At 38.2% G+C, this 19,379-nt stretch overlaps 1 protein-coding gene across 6 annotated transcripts in view; it reads left to right on the top strand.

Annotated features, from left to right (window-relative positions):
* LOC118894510 (amyloid beta precursor protein) overlaps positions 1–19,379 on the top strand; it is a 274,401-nt gene that overhangs the window by 206,747 nt on the left and 48,275 nt on the right. For all 6 annotated transcript variants that reach the window (XR_005019715.1, XM_036850818.1, XM_036850816.1 and 3 more), the window contains 2 exons: positions 729–857; positions 1,742–1,841. Coding sequence is in view for 5 of the 6 variants with exons in the window: in XM_036850818.1 (XP_036706713.1) it covers positions 729–857; positions 1,742–1,841 (229 nt within the window). In the remaining variant the exon portion in view is untranslated. The remainder of the gene's footprint in view (positions 1–728; positions 858–1,741; positions 1,842–19,379) is intronic.

Below are 19,379 nucleotides of genomic sequence, written 5' to 3'. Positions count from 1 at the left end.
AAGAGAATTGTTAAAGATAGAGAAAGCAGACCTTGTCCCTTTTTTTTATGAGGATGAATGCTTTCAAGTAAGACTGGAATAAAAATGAAATGGAATCAATTAGAAAAAGAATAGAAACACTTAAGAAGAAACTTAATTGTTACTGAAAGAATTAGAATCTGACGGCGTGGAAAGGATTTAATTAAACTCCAAAGTAAAATAGTACATTGGCCTTTCTCCCAGAAAAATATGATGTCTCTTAGAGCTTATCAGCTATTTCTTGGCCTGCAAATTAGTAGTGGTTATCTATTATTTTTCTCATTTTGATCATTACATGCTACTGATGGTGGGATTATTTGTGCAACAGTTACTGCTGAGACAACAATTAAGACTGTGCAGATAGAATTGTAGTCTCATATGCCCCTGTATATTTGGGTGGGAAAATGGAAAGTACCTAACTTAAATCTGACAGATCCAAAATCAACTCTCCTTCAATAGCAGAAGGCACTATTTTAAAAGAAAATGTTAACAAGGATAACCATCATCATATGTGTCAAGTGCTAAATGCTGTTACAGAATTGAAAAGTGACCAATCAAGTAAGAATTACCTAGTAAGAAGGGAATGGAGAATTGCAAAAACGTGACTCACAGTGCTTTCACATCATGAATGAATTAGCGGGACCTCTGACCCAAAGCCATTGGAAGAAGCAATATTTTGGACAAACCTGAACTTTTTTTTTCCCCTACAGCCTCGTCATGTGTTCAACATGCTAAAGAAGTATGTCCGTGCCGAACAGAAAGATAGACAGCATACCTTAAAGCATTTTGAACATGTTCGCATGGTGGATCCAAAGAAAGCTGCTCAGATCCGGTCCCAGGTAAGCACAGAATGTGGTTATCATGCAACTTGGACAATTCAGTGTTCTTGCCCTTTGAGTTGGATCTTTAGGTATTCCCAGAATAGCCATGGGTGTTGGACCTCTATAGCAAGAGTTCTTTAATACCTGGTAAATTCTAAAGGCTTGTCCTAGGGCAACATGTGGTTTGGCACTTTCTGAGTTATGAAAATAACAAAGAATATAAAAATCTTGAGTGTCTACTGCTACTGATTCTTAAGGAACCATCAAACTCTGATGACTAAAATGAAAACAAAATTGTATAAACCAAAACCGCTAAAATTTGGTTCAACTAAATTATAGAAGACAATCATAAACTCCATTTCTACTGTAATGCTTGGAGATAATGTGAGACTAAATGAAGCTTGGTAGTGATAAGTTTTATACTCTGCCATTTTCAAAACTTGACAACTGGGATCTACCTCTGGAAATCTGAAATTTTACATTTCCTTAAACAGAAGAATTTTTTGAAATATCTATCATGAAATATCTATATTTCATGTGAAATATCCATATGATCCCATCTATTGGAAACTTTGCAAAGACATATATATATGGAGCATCAGAGCTTATTTAGGAATCTCAATATTAGGAATCAGAATTGGGCAGAAATGGTCTTTTCAATTGGCTTTATATTTTATGGTTACAAGCATATAATATAATGGAAAGTTTAAAGCAGCTCCAAAGTTAGAGAACAAAAAATGAGGGAACAAGAAAAATAAAGATGCCCTTTCAGGTTCAAAGTTCCAACAGCATTTTGTCAGTTTTATTTGGGAAGTTTGTATCTGTCTGCGGTGCTTGGTAAGGAAAATAACTCTTCCTTACTCCAAAGATGGTTTACCTGGAGCTATCATCCTTTGCTGCAGGTTATGACACACCTCCGCGTGATTTACGAGCGCATGAACCAGTCTCTCTCCCTGCTCTACAATGTTCCAGCTGTGGCCGAGGAAATTCAGGATGAAGTTGGTGAGTGAGCTGTTTTTTTTTGGTGCTGTGCGTATTAAACATATTTTCCTCCTGTAGGAGAAAATCAGGGAAATGAGTTCATCTTCATCAGGAATCATCAATGTTTTAATATGTGGAAGGAAAAAGAGCAGATTCCCTTCTACAGTGAAACTCTTGGGGAGTGGAAGTTGCTCTCATCTTAGCAATTGCATCAGGTCTTAACTGCCTACTGACAAAAGCCGAGGGGGATGTAATTTGACTTTGGTCTATTTGTGTGATAATGAGCCACTTGTTGGATTTTACTTGTCAACAGTTTTCTAATTTAGTCAGTCTTATAAATATCACCTTATGATGCTTTGGTACTTTACAGTTTAACAGAAACAACCCTTCATGTCTTAATTCTTTATTATCATAATCTTATGAGTGCCATGATATCCTCATTTTTCAGATGAAGGAGCCCAAACTTACAATTTAAGAAACTTGCCTATGTCACGCATATCCCAAGGAGCACAGCAAAACCACAAAACTCTGACTTTTGACTTTGAGGTTATTGTTATATTCAGTAACGCATCTTTCTTTGATGCACGCCCCGCCCCCTGCATAGCCATGAGTGTTCTCTGGGCCACGTTGTTGTTTAAACTTAATTAACTATATGCCCACTATCTTTCATTAAACTTTTAAAATAATCATACACTCATAAGAAGTTGGAAAAATAATACAGAGTAGTCCAAGGTAGACATCACCCACCTTCCTCAGTAGTAACATTTTACGTAACATCATGCATTATCAAAACCAGGAAACCGACCTTGTGTGCCCACTGTCTCCTATGGCCATAGTTTTCCTAATGACATCTTTAATATTTCGTATGAGTAAGTTCTCCCTTTTCTGTTTTTCTTGGAAAGGGAGTAAAGTATCACATAACGTTATTCTCCACAAACCCCCAAGATGCCCATATTTGTTTAACTTTACCTCACAAAAGTACTTAGGTGCAATTACCCTAGTTCATCTTTCAACATAAAGCAGATGTATGAATCCGGGCGATGTGGTGCATAAACCGTCTGTAAATAAGCAATATGTGTGTGGTGGATCCCTCTCATAATGAGTCCTGTTCTTTGTTAATTGGGTTGGAAATAGATGCTTAATTTGGTTTAAACAGATGCAGGTTATCTGAAAACAGAACACCCAGGATGTTGTAGATGGTGTACCGGTTGCAGGAATTCCTGCTTTGAAGTGCCCAAAACACGGCTTGGCTCGATTTTTACATTTCATACCAGTGCCGTTCTACTCTTTTTTTTTTCTAGCTTAGTAATACCTTGCAAATGTTGTTTGTATTACTACCAAGTATTTGGCACTTATCAGGGGATAATGGTCTGTTCAGTGTTGTGTATTAACACACAGGATCCTTTCTTTAAGAAACGAATATTCTTGTTATATATTAGGATAGACATGTGTAAGGAACCTTTAAAATACTGTATATTAAATAAGTATAAGAAAGTCCTCCAATAAGTTGTAGAAGGGACAAAATCAAAGAAAAATCACGTTCTTAATGAACTGAAGCTCAAATCTTCTAGATGAATGTATTTTGGACTTATAGCCATCTTATCAAGCTTATTTTCATAAGCAACTTCAACTGAGGTGTTGCCAGTAATACCAAACTATAGAGGAATAAGCCATTGCAAAGGACTAGAATATTCCACTCTCAGCCAGTAATTATGGTTGACTCTTTCTAATTAAATTACCAGACGTTTTCATTCAGCAAAATACTACTGAAAGCAGTGACCACTAATAAGTCACAGTTCCACAGAACAGATGGTGATTCAGCTGTCTTGAGTGTTGCAAAATGCCCAAGAATAGAACCACACACTAAACTTCAAATCTCAGTGGCAGGGAGAATATTCCGTAGAATCATGGAATTTTTTTCTTTAACAAAAAAACTGTTAAGTAGGATTAAGAGCATGTCATTTTAAAAAATAGTTTTGTCATTCTGAGTATACCGAACACCGAATCCTGAAAGATAATCATTTAAAAAATCTTTCTTGCCTCCATTTTTAAATAGCTGTTTCCTGTGGGAAGAGAAGCTTGCATTAATGAACTTCCATTAAATAGAGCTGTGTACCATTTGAGGTCCTAACACCAAAGCCAAAGAAGAGAGCTCCCTGGGGAGAACGGCTTTTCTGGGTTAAGCTTAGCTGTCTTATAGAAATGTTCTTCATTTGAAGGAGCATTTAAACATAACTTACTTTTAAAGTAGGACCATGGATGAAACAAGATGGGCTGTGAGTTCTAATTGTTTAAGCTGAGTGGGAGTTCTTTGTAGTATTCTCTTTACTTTTATATACGCTTGAAATTTTCCATAATAGAGGTTGGTTTTTAGCTTCCTTTCCAAATAGAATCTGCACAGATTTCTTCCAGTGTATGTCTTGTACATTTAATAGTTTCTAATTAAATGCTTTGTCATTAGTCTGATTTGCATGCATCTGCCTTTTCTGTGTGTAATCAAATTTTAGATTTGGAGTCAGTTCAGTGTAAGTAAGAAGCATACTAAAATTCAGAGCCGCTGGGAAAGGGAGAAGATCCAAAAGAACCTACAAATGCATGTTGTTTATATAAAAGTTTGTGCTTATAAATGCAGGCAGTTAGAAGATGTTTAATACAGTAAACCATCTGGAGAGAAATACAATAGTTTTGTTAAATAAGGGTAATAGTTGCTCTGGAGATGAAGGGTTTTCACCAGTCCTGAGGAACTGCTAGTATCTTTCGTGACATAGGTTTATCTGCTTCATGTAGTTTATGCTCCCACGAGGGTAGAATTCTCTATTATGGATGAAAATGAGGAAGAAGCTAGTCACACCAGAAAGAAAAGGGTGAAAGTGGGAACTGGCATCAAATTTGTGAGAACAGTAAAGTGTGACTGACTAAAGCCTAGAATTTATCAGGCCCATGAGTTCCAGCCCTGACCGTTCTCACCCACTGTGCTTTCCTAAGAAAACCATCTGTTTATGCTGCTGTACTGTTAACTCCAGTAAATCCCACATCCATAACAACAACCTGTCTGCTGAGTCCCAGTGACATATTCCAGACTCGGAATACAGGCATACCTCGTTTATTGCGCTTTGCAGATATTGCATTTTTCACAGATGGAAGGTATGTGGCAACCCTGTGTCGAGTGAGTCTGTCAGCACCATTTTCCAACAGCATTTTTTCACGTCATGTCTCTGTGTCACATGTTGGTAATTATTGTGATATCTCAACCTATTTCATTATTATTACATTTGTGATGGTGATCCGTGATGAGTGATCTTTGATGTTACTATTGCAAAAATACAGTGACTTACTGAAGGCTCAGATGATGGTTAGCATTTTTTAGCAATAAAATATTTTTTAATTAAGGTATGTTCATCGTTTTTTTAGACGTAATGCTATTGCGCAGTTAATAGACTACAGTATAGGGTAAACGTAACTTTTACATGCACTGGGAAACCAAAAAATTCATGTGACTTGCTTTGTTGAGATATTTGCTTTATCGCAGTGGTCTGGAACCGAGCCTGCAGTGTCTCCGAGGTATGCCTATATTTCACCCGTTTCTCAAACTCCAAACTATGTGCGTAAGGAAGAAATCATTGTGTCCCTCGTGAAATTGACCCATTTTACAATCTCAGTTATGGGTTCTCCCAGTTGTCCTATACATATCCATGATGCCTTCCTCTCCTCCACCCATGATTGCTTATCAATCTGAAATCCTATATATTCTACCTCCTATATTCATGTGGAATCCCTGCTCTGTAAATCCACGTTGTTAGCTCAGATCCTCATCCTCTCACATGAGTTTCACTGGACTCTCAACTAGTCATCCCGCCTCTTGCCTTACCTTGGTCCCCTCCTACCCAACTTCTTCCTCTTCAGGGCTGAGTTCCCTGCTAAAATGAAAATACAACCTGCACATGGTTCTTCCTTGCTTGAAAAGCAGCATCCTTCAATACTCACCTGAAATGTCCACACTCCCATAAGCCCTTGACTAATTTGCATAGGGAACCAGAGGGAAGAGCTGGTGTTTGAGTGACAGTTATATAGCGAACTGATGAGAATCTCTTACTGATGATGTTGCTGGCCTGAGTTCTTTATGAAAGTTCACGCTTGTTGAGGTTCAGGGCCACCACATATAGATGTGGCAGGTGGTTTAGGGAAAAAGCGTAGACTGACATGCATTCCACATCCCACTGACGAAGCCAAGCGCTCTGGTACGGGGCCACATCCACGTGAAGCGGAGCTTTCTTATCATTCACACAAATGCAACAAATGCGCTAGTGACAACACTGGTGAATTCAGTGACAGCACCTCCAACTAACTTGCCCTTAACAGATAGTAAAGTGATGAAAGTGGAATTGGAGCCAAGGTCTGCATGAGTCCGAAATTCATACTCTCTCTGCTACCCACTTTCCTACTCTCAATTCAGTAGAATTTTCTTCTACTAAACCTCAGTGTCTAAAGCACCATGTATCCACCTCTAATACCGTACTCTACTTTGTATTTAATTGTTTATTGACGTGTCCACCAGCCCCCAATCCTGTGAGATCTTCCAGGACATGTCTTGGTCATGTCTGTATCCTTGGGATCCAGCAGAGGACCTGGTACTCTGTAGCATTAGTCATCAGAGCCTAGGTTGAAGCAAATCCCTAGGCTGCAAAGTAGACGCTCCTTAACTTAGGTGGATCAGATGGTTTCCTCCATAACCCTAAAGACCCACCCTGAGCTCCTTCCTTAGCACCCAGCATAGCTAGTGCTACACAAAACAAATCTCTTTCCTCGGCCACAGCATTCTCTAAAGCTATGATTGATCAAGCCAACAAAATGGGTGCGTTGGCAAAGGTATCAAAATAAAGAATAAAGCAGAGTTCTCAGGACTGTAATTAATAACATTTTACAATATTGTACTGTATCATATCCATGACACTCTGCTATTTGGCTTTCTGCCCAATTCATATACTTTGACACTTGATTTATTAAATATGTTGTCTGGTTTGACTCTTCCATCAACCAGAGTCTGAGGCTATTTATTTGCTTTGCTTCACCAATAAGTATGAATTATCAAAACTACTCTATTAGTTTTATAAAAGCTTGCTGTTTATTCTTTTATGATAATTTTTCAGTTCAGTTTGAATTATATTATGTGCAAGTTCCCAGGCACATCATTTATTACTTAGTGTTTTCCTTTTTTAAAAAAATGTATTTGCATACAAATTATGAAGTTTTCTGTAAAGAAAGGCGTAAGGTGTTTGTAGAGGGGGAAAGAATCCCTTCCTCGTTTAAAATAGCTGTTTAGGACAATTTTTTTGTGTTATTCAGCAAATGATAGAATCATTAATTTAAGGAAATTATGCCTCTTTTCAATGTCCATATTCTGTCTTAATCATCTTTTAACCCTTCAAAAAAGCAGAATTCCTTCATCTCTACTATTGTTCATCTCGGCTTTGCTTTGTCAATTTGCTGTTTCAAAATGAGTGGATTTTTTTACCCTTTGTAATCTTCCTTAAATCTGTGCTAAAAGGATTCTATTCTTCTATCAGCACTCACCAGAGTACTTCATTTTACAGCTTCCTCAAGGCTAAAAACATTGCAGCTCTCAACTCAGGGCTGGCTGTTTCACAGGATGCTGTAATGATCAATTTATGAGAAAGATAGGAGGAAGGAAAGGGGGAAGGAAGGCCTAATTGTTTCATACCCTGGGTTTTTTGGGCTTTTTTTTCTTTTAGCATTCAAAATTAGTAAAAACATGAATTATTGTAAACCAGATGTTGGAAGGATCTCTGGCGGAACAAATCCATAGTGAATGGGGTGGGATTGAAATATGTGGCAGGAGATCAAGAAACTCAAGTTAATGAAAGAAGGCTTATAATTTTTTATTACAATTTGACTGTGGCCTCCTGATAAACTTTTCTGCTCTTTGGGAAAAATACAGCATGTTTATTTCAAGGACAGTGTTTCCATTCTCTGTTCCTAGTAAACCTATTGATTTTTGGATTTAATGAATCCAAAGTAGTCTAGACTTAAAATAGAATATTTATGGCACTTGCCAGACCAACAAAATGGAACATTCATTACTACTGAGAATTTTAAGTATCCTTGTGTATAATTGTTAGTCAAGGGAGGGCATCAGGAAGAAAGAAAAAAATCATAAAAGTGAATAAAGTGAGAGAACTATTAACTTACTCCACTCTTATTCGTTTTCCATAGGAAATGACTTTTAAGTATAAGTAGATTTTATATTTTAGAACTGATTTAAGTATTTGGCAACAAGAACATTTATTTGTATCATAAATTGCCAAAGACATGTTCTTCCTTTAGTTTTACAGTAGTCTCAGAGCTCCTTATTAGTATTCTTTCCAGTATTATTACCTGAATTACAGGTTTGACCAGTGTTTATTTGCCTACCCTCTAAATGTATATCTTTGTCCCCCTCTTAAGCAAGACAGTTACTCTTCCAAAATAGTACAACTCATTTTATAAATGAGAAAATGAAACTGCGTTGTCAAGTGACCTACATATAAGCATATTAATCTTCAAAAAGGAAAAGTATACTATGACAAAAACCCAGTTTTCTGATGCTTTGCCTGCCATGTTGAAATGTCTCTAAACAGCAAAATATAGATGTGTCAATGCCAATGAGTTCATACCTCAAACCCAACTGGTCTGTAAATAGTCTTAGGAGGTTACAGCCCTTAAGCATTTAACTCACCCATAGTGGCTAGTTTAGTGCTTTGCAGACATTTAGTTCTTTAGACCTTTTTTGGATATGACATGTAAGCTGTCTTTTTCTTAGGAGTTTTATTACTGAATCTATAAATATAGTGTATGTCATTCAGATGATCTGTGGAAGTCAGTCATAGGGTCCTTTTGACGTATGTAGGGTCTTGCCTGGTGGTCCAGTGGCTAAGACTCCAACCTCCTGATGCAGGGGGCCTTGGGTCAGTCCCTGGTCAGGGAACTAGATCCCACATGGTGCAATGGGAAGATTCCTGCATGCCGCAAATAAAGATCCTCGCGTGCCACAACGAAGATCCCACACGTGGCAACGAAGATCTCACGTGCCGCAACTAAGACCCGATGCAGACAAATAAATTAATTAATTTAAAAAAATATTTTTAAATGCTGACTAATATTAAAAAAAAAAAAAGTTGATGTATGTAACTTGACATATGTAAATTATTGACATGGAAATTATTCAGGGAAACAACATCAGTTTCCCTGGGTAATTTTTATAATATTACCTTCTGGCAAACAGGTGTGTTTTTTTCTGTATTTTCTGATCCATAATTGTAAAGGAAAAGTCAATCCTTCAGCATTATTTAAAAAGAATACACTTTCTAGGAAGAATGAATGTCAAAAAGTTTAATTTAAAACAAATAAGCATAATCTCTGCCATTCTGGCAGATAGATTGTAGACATTAATATGTATAATTCAGAGTGGTATATTGATCTTATTTCTTGCGATCCCAGTGTACCCTGGCAGTCATTAGATGACTTACATATAAACCACATTGTTTATTTCATGCCATTGCAGTGGCTCTCTGGATTATGTTTTCAGTCTTCATAAGTAGGTGGTATCTATTAAAATCTTTTGCATATTTTTTAATAGGGCTCTTGCATTTTTATTATTGAGTTGTAAAAGGTCTTTATATATTCTGGGTACTAAACTCTCATTAAATATATGATTTGAAAATATTTTCTCCCTTTTTGTAGGTTTTCTTTTCACTTTCTTGACATCCTTTGAACACACAAAATTGTAAAACTTTGATGAAGTCCAGTTTATCAATTTGTTTTCGCTGTTGCTTATGCTTTATTATTATATCTAAGAACCATTGCTCAATCCAAGGTCAAATATATTTATACCTGTGTTTCTTTCCAAGAGTCTTATAGTTTAGCTATTATAGTTAAATCTTTGATTCATTTTGAGTTAATTTTTATATGTAGTGTGAGATAAGGATCCCCCTTCATTCTTTTACATGCGGATATCCAGGGTCCCATCACCATCTGTTGAAAAAAACTATTCTTTCTACTTTAAATGGTCTTGGAACCCTTGTCAAAAATCAGTTGACCAGGGATATATGGGTTTATTTCTTGACTCTCAATTCTATTCCTTCTATATATACATTCTTATTACAATACCACACTATTTTGATTACTGTAGCTCTGTAGTAAGTTTTGAAATCAGGCAATGTGAGTCTTCCTCCTTTGTTCTTTTTCAAGATTGTTTTGACTATTTGGGGTCCCTTGCTTTTCCATATGAATTTTAAAGTCTTTTTTTCCTCATTTCTGCAAAAAAGGTAGTCAGAATTTTAATAGGGATTACCTTGAATCTATAGATCAATTCAGGGAGTATTTCTATTGTAATTTTTTTTCATGAACTTTTAAAACACTATCACTAATTGAAGAGATATCCACTATGAGATGATTCCGCTTTGACCCCATTCAGGAGGGTAAATGTTTAGAAGTCGCAGGAAAATTGATTTAGCACACTGTCACCCTTTACTCCAAATTTTGGTGAGATTCAAGGAAATTTCTTTGTGAACTCTTCCTTAAATCATGACAACTGTGACACAGTGGTGGGTTTTGTCTATTTTCATGCCGTTCTCTGATTGTGTGTGTGTGTGTGTGTGTGCGCGCGTGCGCGCACCTTGACCAAATGGGTGAAGCCTGAGGCAGTGCCTCTCACCCCGAGCTCTGCTGGTGCCTGTGATGATCCAGTGCAGTTCCAGAGTTTTTCCTTAACTCACCAGCTCTTACACATGGCCCTATAATTTGAATCAAAATCCAAAAAGAAATCCTAACTAAAATGATTGGGAGGTGAAGTCAGACCACAGTGGGGACTCCTAGACTACTTCTGGCAGGGAACCCTGCCACAGATGTATCCTGATTTTTTTTGGTAGATTCTGGGGAGCAACCAATGATTTTACAATGGGGAAGAAGGCCTGGTTATTTTGTTTTTCACAACCAGCTGCCTTCAAGGTTCATATTTTTAAAGAGAAGAAAAAAATTTTAGTGATATTTGCCACCCTGAAAATAGAGATGCATTCAAATTGAGATTAATTTTGAAATCTGTTTCCACAAAGTCTAACTGGGAGAGAGATGAATGTATTTGCATGTGAGAAAGACTCTGCAAGGAATGTTAATTTGCCTCTTGCTCTTCAACTCAGAAACAAATTTTGCAGTGTACTCCCTGAGTAAGCTCTGTTACTCTTTGTTAACTGTTCTCCTGCCATCTATACCGTGGCCTGCTTTAGAAAATCAGTCATAGACACTGGGGTATAATGTCTCATCAAAAACAGGAGATCAATCTATTAACCCATTCCAGTTTATGAGTCATGTGTCCAAAAGAATGTTTACATCATATGAATCAAAACACTATTCAGAAACAATCTTTTGGACTTAGAGTGAAAAACAGGTGGTCAAAAGGCCAAAGTTAGGGTGTTACTTAATTTCAACTGCTGTTGCTAGATCCATTGACCTGAGACAGTGAATTTAAAATAGCCTATTTAATGTGTTTAATTTTTTACAAATATATTTATTTACATGTGCTTATAAAAGCATGAGTTAAATCTTATTATTTCTGTGGAACAGCAAATGGTGACTACTTGGATTGTCTTATGCATGTCTCAGTATCTTTGCTTTTCGTCTGGGTGGTAGTTAGAAGAGTCTGCCCATCCCATGAGAGCAGATAGAGGAACTGTGTGTTCAGCTTCCCCTTTAACATTAAACTTGATAAAGCTTCTCCTAAGGCCAGTAGAGACCAGAGGCATTGTCATCTGAGAGCAGGAGGAAGGGCCAGCTGCAAGTTTCATGCCTCTCAGAAGCAAGAGCCTGAGCCAGCCTGGCCTTGGCAAATGATGCATTTCTTCTCTTTCAGGGGCTAGCATAGTGAAGGGAAGCTCTGGGGCTGTAGTGAGTTGCTTCTGAAGCTTTGCCAAGTTATGAAGGAACTTCCTGGGACCTGAACAGTGGAGATCTGGGAATGCAAAAGGGGACATATCATATTAATATGATTATACTTATTAACGTCTTATATTATTTTTATTTAGGAAACTCTAGAAACAAAGCAAATTTCATACTCTAGGTTTTGGGCAGAGGGCAGGAGATGTGGAGAGAGCAATTGGTGTTTGAAATTCTAAATTAGTGACTCTTTTGCAAAAACCTGCCTTCGTTTTGTTGATGATTACTGAGGCTTGAAATAATTAAAATGGGTTTACTCTCAAATGATAGTCAACATATTTGATAGAAAGGAAAGTTGCCAAAATGCCCTTTTTGATGTGGCATGCACAATAAGAAGAGTATCATGTATGGAGCTGGACTTGAAAGCATAATCATTCATAATGTGACCTTTCTTTATTACACTAAAACTTTTTCTTTAGTCATGACTGTGACCAGATAACATAAGCTTCTTGCTGTTTATAAGTTTTCCATGATACCAAAAAGCAGTTTTATAAAATTATTGTATATGAAACTTTGTTAATAGTTATAGTTTTCTAATCAAACAGCTTTAGTCAAATTTTAAAAAAATTAACTTTATCATTGCCACTGAGATATCACTAGGTAAATGCCTTAATTCTCAGTCACCACTCTAATAATATCAAGGGAATATTAGAGGGTTTCAAAAGTATATATGTAGGGCTTCCCTGGTGGCGTGGTGGTTAAGAATCCACTAGCACAATAGCTAGTGCTTCCCACTAGCTATCTATTTTACATTTGGTACTGTATATATGTCCATGCTACTCTCTCACTTCATCCCGGCTTGCCCTTCCCCCTTCCCGTGTCATCAAGTCTATTCTCTATGTCTGTGTCTTTATTCCTGTCCTGCCCCTACGTTCATCAAAACCATTTTTTTTTTTTTTTTTAGATTCCATATATATGTGTTAGCATACAGTATTTGTTTTTCTCTTTCTGACTTACTTCACTCTGTATGACAGACTCTAGGTCCATCCAACTCACTACAAATAACTCAATTTTGTTTCTCTTTATGGCTGAGTAATATTCCTTTGTATATATGCACCACATCTTCTTTATCCATTCATTTGTCAGTGGACACGTAGGTTGCTTCCATGTCCTGGCTATTGTAAATAGAGCTGCAATGAACATTGTGGTACATGACTCTTTTTGAATTATGGTTTGCTCAGGGTATATGCCCAGTGGTGGGGTTGCTGGGTCATATGGTAGTTCTATTTTTACTTTTTTAAGGAACCTCCATACTGTTCTCTACAGTAGCTGCATCAATTTACATTCCCACCAACAGTGCAAGAGGGTTCCCTTTTCTCCACACCATCTCCAGCATTTATTGTTTCTAGATTTTTGGGTGATGGCCATTCTGACCGGTGTGACGTGATACCTCACTGTAGTTTTGATTTGCATTTCTCTAATGATTAGTGATGTTGAGCATCTTTTCATGTGTTTCTTGGCAATCTGTATATCTGCTTTGGAGAAATGTCTATTTAGGTCTTCCACCCATTTTTGATTGGGTTGTTTGTTTTTTTGGTATTGAGCTGCATGAGCTGCTTGTACATTTTGGAGATTAATCCTTTGTCAGTTGCTTCGTTTGCAAATATTTTCTTCCATTCTGAGGATTGTCTTTTCATGTTGTTTATGGTTTCCTTTGCTGTGCAAAACCTTTTAAGTTTCATTAGGTCCCATTTGTTTACTTTTGTCTTTATTTCCATTTCTCTAGGAAGTGGATCAAAAAGGATCTTGCTGTGATTTATGTCACAGAGTGTTCTGCCTATGTTTTCCTCTAAGAGTTTTATAGTGTCTGGCCTTACATTTAGGTCTTTAATCCATTTTGAGTTTATTTTTGTGTATGCTGTGAGGAAGTGTTCTACAAATTTCATTCTTTTACATGTAGCTGTCCAGTTTTCCCAGCACCACGTATTGAAGAGGCGGTCTTTTCTACACTGTATACTCTTGCCTCCTTTATCAAAGATAAGGTGACCATATGTCTGTGGGTTTATCTCTGGGCTTTCTATCCTGTTCCATTGATCTATATTTCTGTTTTTGTACCAGTACCATACTGTCTTGATTACTGTAGCTTTGTAGTATAGTCTGAAGTCAGGGAGCCTGATTCCTCCAGCTCCGTTTTTCTTTCTCAAGATTGCTTTGGCTATTCGGGGTCTTCTGTGTTTCCATACAAATTGTGAAATTTTTTGTTCTAGTTCTGTGAAAAATGCCAGTGGTAGTTTCATAGGGATTGCATTGAATCTGTAGATTGCTATGGGAAGTATAGTCATTTTCACAATGTTGATTCTTCCAATCCAAGAACATGGTATATCTCTCCATCTGTTTGTATCATCTTTAATTTCTTTCAACAGTGTCTTGTAGTTTTCTGCATACAGGTCTTTTGTCTTCTTAGGTAGGTTTATTCCTAGGTATTTTATTCTTTTTGTTGCAATGGTAAATGGGAGTATTTCCTTAATTTCTCTTTCAGATTTTTCATCATTAGGGTATAGGAATGCAAGAGACTTCTGTGCATTAATTTTGTATCCTGCTACTCTACCAAATTCATTGATTAGCTCTAGTAGTTTTCTGGTAGCATCTTTAGGATTCTCTATGTATAGTATCATGTCATCTGCAAATACTGCCAGTTTTCCTTTTTTTTTTTTTTGGTTTGGATTCCTTTTATTTCTTTTTCTTTTCTGATTGCTGTGGCTAAAACTTCCAAAACAGTGTTGAATAATAGTGGTGAGGGTGGGCAACCTTGTCTTGTTCCTGATCTTAGTGGAAATGGTTTCAGTTTTTCACCGTTTGGAACAATGTTGGCTGTGTGTTTGTCATATATGGCCTTTATTATGCTGAGAAAAGTTCCCTCTATGCCTACTTTCTGGAGGGTTTTTATCATAAATGGGTGTTGAATTTTGTCAAAAGCTTTTTCTGCATCTATTGAGACGATCATATGGCTTTTATTCTTCCATTCGGTAATATGGTGTATCTTATTGATTGATTTGCATATATTGAAGAATTCTTGCATTCCTGGGATAAACCCCACTTGATCATGGTGTATGATCCTTTTAATGTGCTGTTGGATTCTGTTTGCTAGTATTTTCTTGAGGATTTTTGCATCCATGTTCATCAGTGATATTGGCCTGTAGTTTTCTTTCTTTGTGACATCTTTGGTTTTGGTATCAGGGTGATGGTGACCTCGTAGAATGAGTTTGGGAGTGTTCCTCCCTCTGCTATAGTTTGGAAGAGTTTGAGAAGGTTGGGTGTTAGCTATTCTCTAAAAGTTTGATAGAATTCGCCTGTGAAGCCATCTGGTCCTGGGCTTTTGTTTGTTGGAAGATTTTTAATCACAGTTTCAATTTCAGTGCTTGTGATTGGTCTGTTTATATTTTCTATTTTTTCCTGGTTCAGTCTCGGAAGGTTGTGCTTTTCTAAGAATTTGTCCATTTCTTCGAGGTTGTCCATTTTATTGGCATATAGTTGCTTGTAGTAATCTCTCATGATCCTTTGTATTTCTGCAGTGTCAATTGTTACTTCTTCTTCATTTCTAATTCTGTTGATCTGAGTCTTCTTTTTTTTCTTGAAGAGGTTGGCTGATGGTTTATCAATCTTGTTTATCTTCTCAGAGAACTAGCTTTTAGTTTTATTCATCTTTGCTATTGTTTCCTTCATTTCTTCTTCATTTACTTCTGATCTGATCTTTATGATTTCTTTCCTTCTAACTTTGGGGGTTTTTTTGTTCCTCTTTCTCTATTTGCTTTAGGTGTAAGGTTAGGTTGTTTATTTGAGATGTTTCTTGTTTCTTGAGGTAGGATTGTGTTTCTATAAACTTCCCTCTTAGAACTGCTTTTGCTGTATCCCATAGGTTTTGGGTCATCGTGTTTTCATTGTCATTTGTCTCTAGGTATTTTTTGATTTCTTCAGTGATCTCTTGGTTATTTATTAGCATATTGTTTTTAACCTCCATGTGTTTGTATTTTTTACAGTTTTTTTCTATAATTGATATCTAGTCTCATAGTGTTGTGGTCAGAAAAGATAGTTGATACGATTTCAATTTTCTTAAATTTACCAAGGCTTGATTTGTGACCCAAGATACGGTCTGTCCTGGAGAATATTCCATGAGCACTTGAGAAGAAAGTATATTCTGTTGTTTTGGGATGGAATGCCCTATAAATATCAATTAAGTCCATCTTCTTCAATGTGTCATTTAAAGCTTGTGTTTCCTTATTTATTTTCATCTTGAATGATCTGTCCATTGGTGAAAGTGGGGTGTTAAAGTCCCCTACTATGATTGTGTTACTGTCAATTTCCCCTTTTATGGCTGTTAGTATTTGCCTTATGTACTGAGGTGCTCCTATGTTGGGTGCATAAATACTTACAATTGTTGTATCTTCTTCTTGGATTGATCCCTTGATCATTATGTAGTGTCCTTCTTTGTCTCTTATAATAGTCTTTATTTTAAAGTCTATTTTGTCTGATATGAGAATTGCTACTCCAGCTTTCTTTTGCTTTCCATTTTCATGGAATATCTTTTTCTATCCCCTCACTTTCAGTCTGTATGTGTCCCTCGGTCTGAAGTGGGTCTTTTGTAGACAGCATATGTATGGGTCTTGTTTTTGTGTCCATTCAGCCAGTCTGTGTCTTTTGGTTGGAGCATTTAATCCATTTATATTTAAGGTAGTTATCAATATGTATGTTCCTGTTACCATTTTCTTAATTGTTTTGGGTTTGTTATTGTAGGTCTTTTCCTTCTCTTGTGTATCCTGCCTAGAGAAGTTCCTTTAGCATTTGTTGTAAAGCTGGTTTGGTGCTGCTGACTTCTCTTAACTTTTGCTTATCTGTAAAGGTCTCAATTTCTCCATCGAATCTAAATGAGATCCTTGCTGGGTAGAGTAATCTTGGTTGTAGGTTTTTCCCTTTCATCACTTTAAATATGTCCTGTCACTCCCTTCTGGCTTGCAGAGTTCCTGCTGAAAAATCAGCTGTTAACCTTTCGGGGATTCCTTTGTATGTTATTTTGTTGCTTTTCCCTTGCCGCTTTTAATATTTTTTCTTTGTATTTAATTTTTGATAGTTTGATTAATATGTGTCTCGGAGTGTTTCTCTTTGGGTTTATCCTGTATGGTACTCTCTGTGCTTCCCGTACTTGACTGACTATTTCTTTTCCCATGTTACGGAAGTTTTCTACTACAATCTCTTCAAATATTTTCTCAGACCCTTTCTTTTTCTCCTCTTCTTCTGGGACCCCTGTAATTCGAATGTTGGTGCATTTAATGTTGTCTCAGAGGTCTCTGAGACTTTCCTCAATTCTTTTCATTGTTTTTTCTTTATTCTGCTCCCTGGCAGTTATTTCCACCATTTTATCTTCCAGGTCACTTATCCATTCTTCTGCTTCAGTTATTCTGTTATTGATTCCTTCTAGAATATTTTTAATTTCTGTAATTGTGTTGTTCATCGCTGTTTGTTTGCTCTTTAGTTCTTCTAGATTCTTGTGAAATGTTTCTTGTATTTTCTCCATTCTGTTTCTGAGATTTTGGATCATCTTTACTATCATTACTCTGAATTCTTTTTCAGGTAGGTTGCCTATTTCATCTTCATTTATTTGGTCTTATAGGTTTTTACATTGCTCCTTTGTCTGTAACATATTTTTTTTTCGTTTCTTTTTTTTTTTTTATGGGTGGTGCTTTATTAGTGCCAAATTGGTTGTTTGGCCTGAGACATCCAGCACTGGAGTTTGCAGGCAGTTATATAGAGCTGGGTCTTGGTACTGAGATGAGGAGGCCTCACTCCGATTGATATTCTCTCGGGTCTGAGTTTCTCTGTTAGTCCAGTGGTTTGGACTCTGAGTTCCCATCACAGGAGCTTGGGCCCGACCTCCGGCTTGGGAACCAAGATCCCTCAAGCTTCATGGCATGGAAAAAAAAAAAGGAAGTAAGAAAGAAATAAAGGAGCAGTACAAAGAATAAAAAACAAAGTAAAATTAGAAAGATAAAAAATACATTAGGAAAAATAAAACTGTAATTGAAACAACTGCAACAAGGTAAAATAAAACCACAGCAGAAAAAAAACGGGGTGGGGGGAACAAGCCAAAAAGAGTGATCACTAACAATGTATAAAGAATAAAATAAAATTAGAAAAATAAAAGGTTTATTAGGAAAAATAAAAATATAAAAGAATCAACAAGGTAAAACAGAACCCCAATCTAAAAGAGGAAAAGAGAAAAGGAAAAAAAAAAAAGAAAAGCCTTGGCTAAGGGGGCGGAGTTTAGGCAGGGGCTGAACTTAGGCAGGGGTGGGGTTTAGGGTGGGGCGGGACCTAGGCAGGTGGGGGCGTGTCATTTGAGCATGGGGCGGGGCCTCTGCTTAGGACCTGCACGGAAGGGGAGGGGCAGCATGTCCAAGGGGGGCTTCTGGAGTGTGCAGTTCTGGAGTTTGGAGGTAGGGCCCTGGGTGAGGGTGTGTGGGTGGGGTTTAGGCCCAGTGCGGTTGGAGGGGGTCTCTGAGGGGGTCTCCGACTGTAGAGGTGGGGCCCCGGGTGGGGGTGTAGGGGCGGGGCTTGGGCTCTGCACTGAGGGAGGGAGGCTCCGAGGGCAGAGGATTAGGCCCAGGAGCCCAGCAGGCTCCCCGGTGCCTAAGTAGACAGGGAAAGCACTGGCCCCGTTCCCTTCCGTTCCTTCACACCCCCTCCCGCACCATCTCCCCCAGGGTCTCCCATGTCCCCACTGGACCCCTAACCATGGGTGGGTCCCGCTGGGTGTAGGACGTCCTCCCCTCCCCCAGCCGCCCCTCAGGGGTGCCGGTCCCGGAGGCCCAGCCTTTGCTTTTGCTCCCCCTTCCCTCCCTCCCACTCCCTCAGGACCTGCACGGCTGGGGGGGGGGCCTCAGTGGGCAGAGGATCAGGCCCAGTATCTCAGAAGGCTCCCAGGGGCCCAAGTGGGCAGGGGAAACCTGACCACCCTCCCTTCGGATCCTCTGCCCTCCCAATGGTCCCCCAGTTTCCCCCTTCGGTCGTGGGATCCCTTCCCCTCTCCCAGCCGCCCCTCAGGGGCACCAGTCCCATCCCGCCTCCACTTCTCCTCCCCCTTCACTCCCCCCACGTCCTGCCCGGTCGCTGGGAGTTCCTCCCGTCCCCTTAGGTGTCCGTGGTACCGCACCAGTGCTTGGTAGGTGCTCTCTTTTCTTCTCTTTTTTTAAAGACTCATTTGATTCTCAAAATAACCCTGAACAGGCAAAGCAAATCGTGGGAAAAGAATCTGAAAAAGAATATATATATATATATATTTGAATCACTGGGCTGTACACCTGAAACTAACATGACATTGTAATCAACTACGCTTCAATTTTTTAAAATAATAATAAAATAACCCTGGACAGGCAGAGCAAATAGTTGTTCCCTTTATTCTCCTTCGTGAGCCTAGCTTTCCAAGAAGGCTGACCTTATGTCCACAGCCCTGGATACATTGACATACGCTTCTCCATCTGCCTGCAATACCCTTGCCCAGTTTTGGCCTACTGAGATCTTTTTGAGCTTCCAAAACCCCAACTCTCGTGTCACCTCTCCCTTTAATTCTTTAATGAACAGAAA

Source organism: Balaenoptera musculus, chromosome 4 (assembly GCF_009873245.2).
Source record: "Balaenoptera musculus isolate JJ_BM4_2016_0621 chromosome 4, mBalMus1.pri.v3, whole genome shotgun sequence".
NCBI lineage: Eukaryota > Metazoa > Chordata > Mammalia > Artiodactyla > Balaenopteridae > Balaenoptera > Balaenoptera musculus.
Note: the sequence above shows the minus strand (reverse complement) of the source record. Positions and strands in the feature narration are given on the sequence as shown.